Source organism: Phalacrocorax carbo, chromosome 4 (genome assembly GCF_963921805.1).
Source record: "Phalacrocorax carbo chromosome 4, bPhaCar2.1, whole genome shotgun sequence".
NCBI lineage: Eukaryota > Metazoa > Chordata > Aves > Suliformes > Phalacrocoracidae > Phalacrocorax > Phalacrocorax carbo.
This window is the reverse complement of record NC_087516.1, coordinates 2,040,166-2,048,225: the sequence shown is the minus strand read 5'-3', so window position 1 is coordinate 2,048,225 and position 8,060 is coordinate 2,040,166. Positions and strand designations below refer to the sequence as shown.

General features: G+C 59.3%; 1 protein-coding gene across 2 annotated transcripts in view; it reads left to right on the top strand.

The window, feature by feature from the left end:
- The first annotated feature begins 252 nt into the window (after window positions 1-252).
- Window positions 253-8,060, top strand: part of RAB11FIP5 (RAB11 family interacting protein 5) — a 43,272-nt gene continuing 35,464 nt past the window's right edge. For both annotated transcript variants that reach the window (XM_064448813.1, XM_064448812.1), the window contains exon 1: window positions 253-787. In XM_064448813.1, coding sequence (XP_064304883.1) covers window positions 402-787 — 386 coding nt within the window. In that variant the 5' untranslated portion in view covers window positions 253-401. The remainder of the gene's footprint in view (window positions 788-8,060) is intronic.

Below are 8,060 nucleotides of genomic sequence, written 5' to 3'. Positions count from 1 at the left end.
GCACACCCCGCGTCCTGTTGCAAGCCCCCCCGCAGCAACTCCCCCCGTTATGCGACCCCCCTCCCCTTGCACGCCCCCCCCTCCCGGTGCCCCGCCCCGTGCACGCGCTCGCCTCCCCGCCCCCTGTCCGCCCCCTCCGGTTGGGCGAGGCGGGGCGGGGCCGGAGCGGGGCGTGGTCTCGGGGCAGGGGCGTGGTCTCCCAGCGGGAGGGGCGTCGCTACAGCGGGACATGGGGCGTGGCTAGCGCCGGGCGGGGGCGGGGCCTGAGGCTGGGCGGGGGGCCGGCGGCGCTCGCGCTGCGGCCCGGCTGCGGCAGCGGCGGCGGAGGAGCGGGGCCCGGCCCGGTTCCGTCCGGTTCCGTCCGGCCCAGCCCGGCCCGGCGCCCCCCTCAGGCTCCCGCCATGGCGCTGCTGCGGGCGGCCGCGCTGCCCGCGGAGGGGTCTCCGGCCTGGCTGCCCACCCACGTTCAGGTGACCGTGGTGCGGGCCCGCGGGCTGCGGTGCAAGGGCGGCGGCAAGGCGGGCACCAGCGACGCCTACACCATCATCCAGCTGGGCCGCGAGAAGTACAGCACCTCCGTGGTGGAGAAAAGCACCGGCGACCCCGAATGGCAGGAGGAGTGTGCCTTCGAGCTGCCCCCCGAGCTGGGCACCCCGGCGGGCCTGGCCCGCGGCGGGCTGGTGCTCACCGTCATGCACCGGGCCCTGGTGGGCATGGACCGCTTCCTGGGCCAGGCCGTGGTGCCCCTGGAGTCCGGCCTGCAGCAGGGCCGCACGCCCGACCAGCGGTGAGTGAGTCCCGCCAGGCATCGCCCCCCGCCCGCGGGGGCAGAGCAGGGGAGGCCTCTGGGGTGGGCGTCAGGGGTCCCTGAGTGCCCCAGGATGGGCGTCAGGGGTCCCTGGGTGCCCCAGGATGGGCGTCAGGGGTCCCTGGGTGCCCCAGGATGGGCGTCAGGGGTCCCTGGGTGCCCCAGGATGGGCGTCAGGGGTCCCTGGGTGCCCCAGGATGGGCGTCAGGGGTCCCTGAGTGCTTTGGGATGGGCGTCAGGGGTCCCTGAGTGCTTTGGGATGGGCGTCAGGGGTCCCTGAGTGCTTTGGGATGGGCGTCAGGGGTCCCTGAGTGCTTTGGGATGGGCGTCAGGGGTCCCTGAGTGCTTTGGGATGGGCGTCAGGGGTCCCTGAGGGCTTTGGGATGGGGGTCAGGGGATCCCTGAGTGCCCCAGGATATGGGGGTCAGGGCGTCCCTGACTGCTTTGGGGTGGGCGTTGGGGGTCCCTGTGCAACCTAGGAAGGGCAGTGCAGTGGTTGGGGTGTCACAGGGTCCCTGCATGCCCCGTGAAGGGTGTCGCCGGGGTCAGGGAATTGTGGGGACCATGCGTGCCCCAGGAAGGGCACTGCAGGAGGTAGGGTGTGGTAGGGTCCGTGCGTGCCCCAGGAAGGGCATCACAGGAGGTGGGGCGTCACAGGGCCTGTGGACACCCGAGGGAGGGTGTCACAGGGTGTCATGGGGTCCAGACACACCCCAGGACGGGCAGGTCACCCCCCGTCGCGGGGTCTGTGGGTGCCCTGGGAAGGGTGTCGCAGAGGATGGGGTGGCATGGGGTCTGTGTATGACTCAGGGAGGGTGTTGCAGGACACAGGGTATTGCGGGGCCTGTGGATGCTCCGGGAAGGGCATCACGGAGGATAGGGCATCACAAAGGGTGTCGTGGGTGTTTCGGAGTCCCTCCGCCCCCCGGGAAGGGAGTCGTGTGGGACAAGGGATCGCAGGAAGGTTCCTCTCCTGGGGGACAGGGTGCCATGAGAGGTCCCTCCGTCCCTCCCCATCCCTGGAGGGTCCTCCTGGGGTCTGTCACTCCTGGGAAGGCGTGGCCCAGATGCCGGTGGTGGTTTGTCCTTCCGATGGCTGTGGTGGCTTTGCAGCCCCCACCGGCCCGGCGGGGCCATCGGCATGACCTGTTTTGTCATGGTGTTGCTGCAGGAGGGTTCTCTGGTTTGGGGGACGGAACCCCAGCCCTGTGTTGCCTCCCGCATAAATCCCTGTGTGCGTGGGGTTTGCTGTTATTCCTCCTTCCCCCAGAAGGGTTTAAAACAATAATAACAATTTCGAGCTTTTGCCAAGCGGAGAAATGCAGGAATGTGGATGAAATTCCTTTAGGGAAGAAGTTTTTTTGAGCTTTCTTCCACGCAGACCTAGCTGGCTGCTGTGTGCCTCTGGGAGCATCCCCGTTGCTTGCTGGTTCCCCGGACCCCAGGAATTCAGCTGGCTCACTGCCTGAAAGCTGCGGGCTTGGAGAGGAGCCTCCCTCACCCTCCTACCCAGGGCACGGCCGGGGAGGTGGCAGAGGGAGCACCAGGGCTTGGCAGATGGCGCAGCCTCGCTCCCGGAGAGCAGGATTAGCGTGAAAAGGGGTTGGAAAAACTTTTTACTGTGGAGAAATGCAGCTTGTTTGCGTCTGCAGCCCGTGGAGACTTCTGCTTGCCCTAAAATGGGAGCGTGGGCACAGAGGAAAAGTGATTAACCCCGGAGTTAGTCTCTGAGTGTTTCCCCCCCGGCGTTTATTTTGGTTCTATTAGCACTGCCTGGAGAATGGGCGGCGTCGGAGGGGCTGGATCTGAATTCTTTGGGCCTAATTCAAACCAGCATCGTGTGTAGACTTCAGAGCGAGTGAGCCGATCCACAGCCTTTCGGGCGCGCCGGGAGAGACATGTTGTTTTGGCACGGGAGGATGTGAAATAACTTTCCATCCTCTTTGCGGTTTGGGTAGCGAGCCCTGCGCCGGGAGCCGGGGTAGGAGCCGTGTCTCGAGGAAAGCTGCGCTCCTGTTAGCAGAAGTTTACAAAGCTGTGCAAAGCGGGGGGCCCTGTGATGGTCCCGCAAAGGTTTCGGGAGGCTGAGCCTGTGGTCTCGTTTCAAAGGTCTTGGCGTCAGGGGCTGTTAATCCAATGGGTGCAACGTCCAACGCAGCCGGACCCTGTGCTGCTTGTCACGGCTGCCGGTCACCTCGGTGGCACCATTACTGCAGCCCAAGGAGGGGATTTGGGCTGCGAGGCAGGAGATCCCCAGGGTTTTTGCTGTTTATCTCCCTCCCTCCCTTCCTGTAGCTTCACTTGCGTAAGGAAAATTAACTTTCCCTTGTGCTGTTCAGGATCGCAAGAGCTTTTAAGGCTCTTTATTTTTGCTCGTGGCCCCCGGTGATGGAAGTGAGCACAGAAAAGGTGATGGAGAGCTCTCACCCTGCACCTCGAGCATCTTGTTGGCTCGAACCCCTGAGCTGGAAGGCGTCTCGAGGGTAGGTGGCAGGTCTGCAGTGTGGAAGGGGCTGTACTTTTTTTTTTTTGAGGGGGGTCCCAAGTGCTGGAGTGTGACTAGCTGGGTAGGAGGAGGATTGTGGGGAGCCCTGGGGGTCTGGCTCCACAAGCTGCAAAAGCTTCCAACCAAATTCTGTCGTCTGGTTTGGCCCCGTTGCAAACAACTTTGTTTAGGAGGAAATTTTAGTCCCAGAATAAAAAAAAAAGGCAAAACAAACACAGGCTCCCCCGCCTCCCTGAGACTGTACCGTGGAGTGTACCCAGGCCTGTGCAGCAGAGATAACAATGGGCCCCCGAGCGAGGGATGTGTAAGTTGAGTCTCCACCATACGCTTTTTTTAGGACCCCATCTGCAGTCCTTGCTCTTGGGTATAAAAGTGCTGCCAGTTGGAATGGGACCTCGCTTTAAAAAAAGGCCTCGATTGTCAGCATGTTGACCTTGCTCTCATTTTCCTGCTGATTTTTGTTGCACGGAAACTTTACCGGCAATGATTTTTATACTTGTTTTCAGCTTGATGGAAAATATTCCATCAAACTTGGACTGTTCTCCAGGAACGAGCTGTCCGGTGGTGTTTATGAGCCTGCCTTGTTCGGCCAAATACCTCGGCTGTTTCAGTGTTTTGCCCAGGAGAACATCAACTCTTGGATTTGCACAAGAGCAGCCTCAGAGCTCTCATGGTCCTTTTGGGCATCCCAAGGCTTGTCGCACACTCAGCCAGCTCCCAGGCTTGGGGTTGGCAAGCAAAGCAACAGTGCCAAGCATCATTTCTCCCTTCCCATTTGAGCCATGTAGTGCTTTTATTTTTCACCTGTGTCTTCTACTGCCCTGCTGAGCCCGATGTCTGTCTCCAGGCACAATTCCCTTCTGCATCAGGAAAACCCTTTGCCGTGGCCCTGCCCGGGTGGGATGCTCCTGCTCCTCACCTCTCCCTCCCATGACCTGACCGCTGCAGCTTTCCATCCTGCCTCCTTTTTTAGGAGCCCAAACCCTGGCGCTGCTGACGGGATGAGACTGTGCAATGAAGTGCTCGTTCCCATACCGGCATGGTGACCACCACCGTGCCCAACCGTAACAGTCTGCAGGTGGGTCCTCGAGCGCTGCTGGCTCGGCACAGGCACGCAGGGAGATGTGGTTGTTCAGTGGGATGGTCACTCCCTCCGAAACAAGGGCTTAGCCCAGCAGAAGAGGGTTTTTTCTGTACTCGCAAGGCAGCTATCGCCTCTGCTTCCTGACATCCAGGAAATGCCATTGCAGTCCCCTGTGGGGACTCATCCTGCCTTCCCTGTGGCGTGGCAGCGAGCCGGGGGGTTTTACCTCCATGTCTGTCCCTGTCAGAGCAGCATCTGGGGAGAGTGGAAATGCCTCCAGCTGCCGTGAGAAGAGAGCGTCAATCTGGCACCCATCAGGCTGTGTTTTCCCCTTGGCCAAGGTGGTCCGTTGGGCAGGTGGCATGGCAGGGGCTTGGCGTTGGAGAGGACAGGAGGTGCACAGTAACCCCTGTGGGTTGGGCCTTGGACCTCTCTGCCTGGGGGGCCTGAAAGGGCCATGGTTTTGCTCTGAAAGAGCCTTGATTTTGTTCCGTGGGCTGCGAGGCTGATGGTGGGAAAGGGCAGTGGGCACCCAAGATTTCCTGGACTGGGTGAAGAAAAAACCATAATTGTCATTACCTCCTTTCTCCCACTTCGAAATCTCATTTTCATTTGCTTTCTTCCCTTAAGACCTCACAGCCCCTCGCAAATGGTAAAGGTTAAAGGCGTGAGACTTCCAGGGCGAAGCTCTGCTGGCCATGCAAACACTGGGCTGCTGGAGCTTGGTCTCCAGAGAACAAATTCAGGGCTTTGCAGTACTGGGATCCTGTGGGTAAGGGGACAGTAAGTGTAGCAAAGGAGTCGTGATTCCTGGCTCTGGTGTTTTCCAGCAGTGACTTGCAGATGCTTGTTGGCTGCTGCCTTGGACAGGGAGCAACGACAGTGAGTGGCCCTTGGTGTCTCTGTGACAAGAATCATAGAATCATTAAGGTTGGAAAAAACCTCTAAGATCATCAAGTCCAACCATCGATGCAATGCTGCCATGCTTCCTAAACCATGCTCTGAAGAGCTCATCTTGTGGAGTAGTTACCCGTCCAGAATAAGCCCAGCTCCAAATTCCCCAAAGCCCTCCCTGGTGCAGTTCCCTTTACTCATTCCCATCCCTCCCCAGCTGTGGAGGGGCCGGTTGCTTGGAGGGCTCTGGGCTTGTGTGCAGCCCTTCACCCAGGCAGCCGCAGCATCTCCACCTGGCAGCAGGAGGGAGGCAATCACAGCATCCCAGACTGGCGGGGGTTGGAAGGGCCCTCTGGGGCTCATCCTGTCCCACCCCCTGCTGGAGCAGGCACACCCAGAGCAGGGGCACAGGGCTGCAAGTCCTGTGTCTTGACTGAGAGATGCTCTCCTTCTTGCTCTCCATCAGCAAAGAAGCTACTCAAGGTAGAAAACCTTTCGTCTGGGTGCTAAACTTTTCTAGCTGACGTCCTTGAGGCCACTGGGGCTTCTCTCCTCCATGTCCTGGTGGAGCTCTGTTCTGGGGCAAGGCTCAGTGGAAAAGGGGTGGGGGGATTTCCTTGGGGGAAGATGTTGCGGAGCCAAGCCACGGTGGCTGGTGGAGGAGCTCATCAGCCCTGTCGCCGCCTGCAGCTGCGTGGCTTGGCACGGGGAGGGAGAAGGTCCTTTCTGTTGGTCCTTCCTCAGCTAAGCCCCACATCAGGCACTCTTCCCTTCCCCTTGCTGGTTGTACCCATCACATCCCCTCTTTGCTGTGGGGAGAGCAGATGGGTAACCTGCTTTCTGTGGCCCTGTCCTCATGTTTCCCCCAGGCACGGACCTGCTCTCATCTCTACCGCCAGCCCCTCTGGATTGCTGTCAGCCCATGGTGTGCTTGTGGCCGTCGCCCTCCCTTGTTAAATTAAAATCAGTGGAGATCATTAGCAGCAGAGCACGCGCTGTGGCCTGCGGGCTCTTGGCTGTGGTATCTCTCGGATGCGGTGGCTTGTTGCCGTTCTCACTGTGGCCTTGGCTTCTGGCTGTATCTCCTAGGGGAGATTTTTTTCTTACCCAGGGTCGGAGCTTGCTTTCTGCTCCCTATCAGGCGTGAGCCGAGGCCAAATCGCTGCAGCCGTGTCCTCTGCACGTCTGCCCTTAAGCCTAGGAGAGGAACAGACCTTGCAGCAGGGTGTAGAGGAAATAGCTACTCTGCAATCATTTTGGGATGGAAAGTTTTAATACAAGAGCAAACAGAGCCGTCTTCCCCAGGGACTGTGATTGGAGGCGCCTGGCAAGGCTGGTGAAGGTCTTCGGGGTGGTCAAGAGCAGTGGCGAGCTCCTTGGATGCCCTGGGCTCTGATGAAATCCTTGTTTTGGGGCTGGAAAGCAGCCCTGGGGGGTTGTTGCATCTCAGCCAAGCCAGGAAACACCCTGCTGTGTTGAAACGCTGCTGAGCAGGGGGAGGAGAGGGTTAGTGCTGCTGAAAATCAGGTCGAGATACTCTGCACTGTCAGAGGCAAGGCTGGGCAGGAGGCAGCCAGGCCCTGGGATAGGGACCTTGGTGTCCAGCTTGTCCTTGGCAAGCGTTTGCCCCTAGCTGGGAGCCCACAGGGAAAGCATCAAGGCACTGAGGTGATGCTGCTGCTGCTTATGAAATGGTGGCAGTGCTTAATTTTGCTCCTACCTGCCCGGTTAACCCTTTTTTCACCCAGTGGCTGAGGTTGGTTTAAGAGGTTAAAGGCCCTTGCTCTGTTCTGCTCTGGGAAGGCTCTGGTTTTTTTGTTTTTAAAAGGTATTTGAGCAGTTTGATCCCAACTTTGCAACTGTGGCACATTGGGTTTGGGCTGTCAGAGGCTGACAGCACTGGCCTGTCACCCTCCATTGTCTTAAAAATGAAAAACCTGCTGATTCAGGCTTTTTTCTCTGTTTCACACTAATCTGCAGAGCCTTAACTGCCTCCAGCTGTCTTTTTCCCTTAGCAGCTGCAGAAAAACCTGCAGCCAGCCCAGAAAACACCTCAGACCTGTTGGTACAAAGCTCCAGACGTGGGTGGAGCCGCCGCTATTGCATATGCCAAGTTCAGCTAGCTCTCATGCCGTGCTTCAGGAGCCTCGCCACCTCGGTTCATCTTTCCAAGGTGACTCCCTCCCTCCCCTACAGAGTCTGGCAAAACATTTCCTCTCTGGTGACCAGGGTGGGCTCTGCTCTCCGCTCCTCTCGCCCTTCGAGGGGTCTTGTCACACTGGGCTGAACTGGGTGGCTCAAAGGTGGCGTCCGCAGCAGGAGGGGAGCTTTTGGGCGATGCTTTTTGTGGTTCCTGGGAGAATCTGCTCCAGAGGAGAGCATCTGCGGGCAGCCTTGCGGGGGTCTGCTGGAGGCACGCCTCATCTTTGTCACTGCCACTGGAGGGAGAGCATCTGTTGGGGTGGAGAGTGTGGTCCTGCTGTGGCTGCTGCCAGGGCAGAGTCTAGACTGGGTTATTCTGCCCGTCGCTGTAGCTGACTTGTGAACACACTTACATAGGTGCCTGCGTGAAGGGAAAACAGGCTCCTTGCCCCGAGTAACCCTGCGGGCTCTGGGTGCTCTGGTGTTGTATCGCCTGTTGAAATTCTCTTGCTCTGGACGCTGCTCCGTTGCAGGCGTGCTGGCACGGGCTGCTGCCTCCGCACGGCTGCTGCACGGGGCTTTCTTGACAAATGGAGTCCAAAAAAGACCTTGCATCCTTTCTGCAG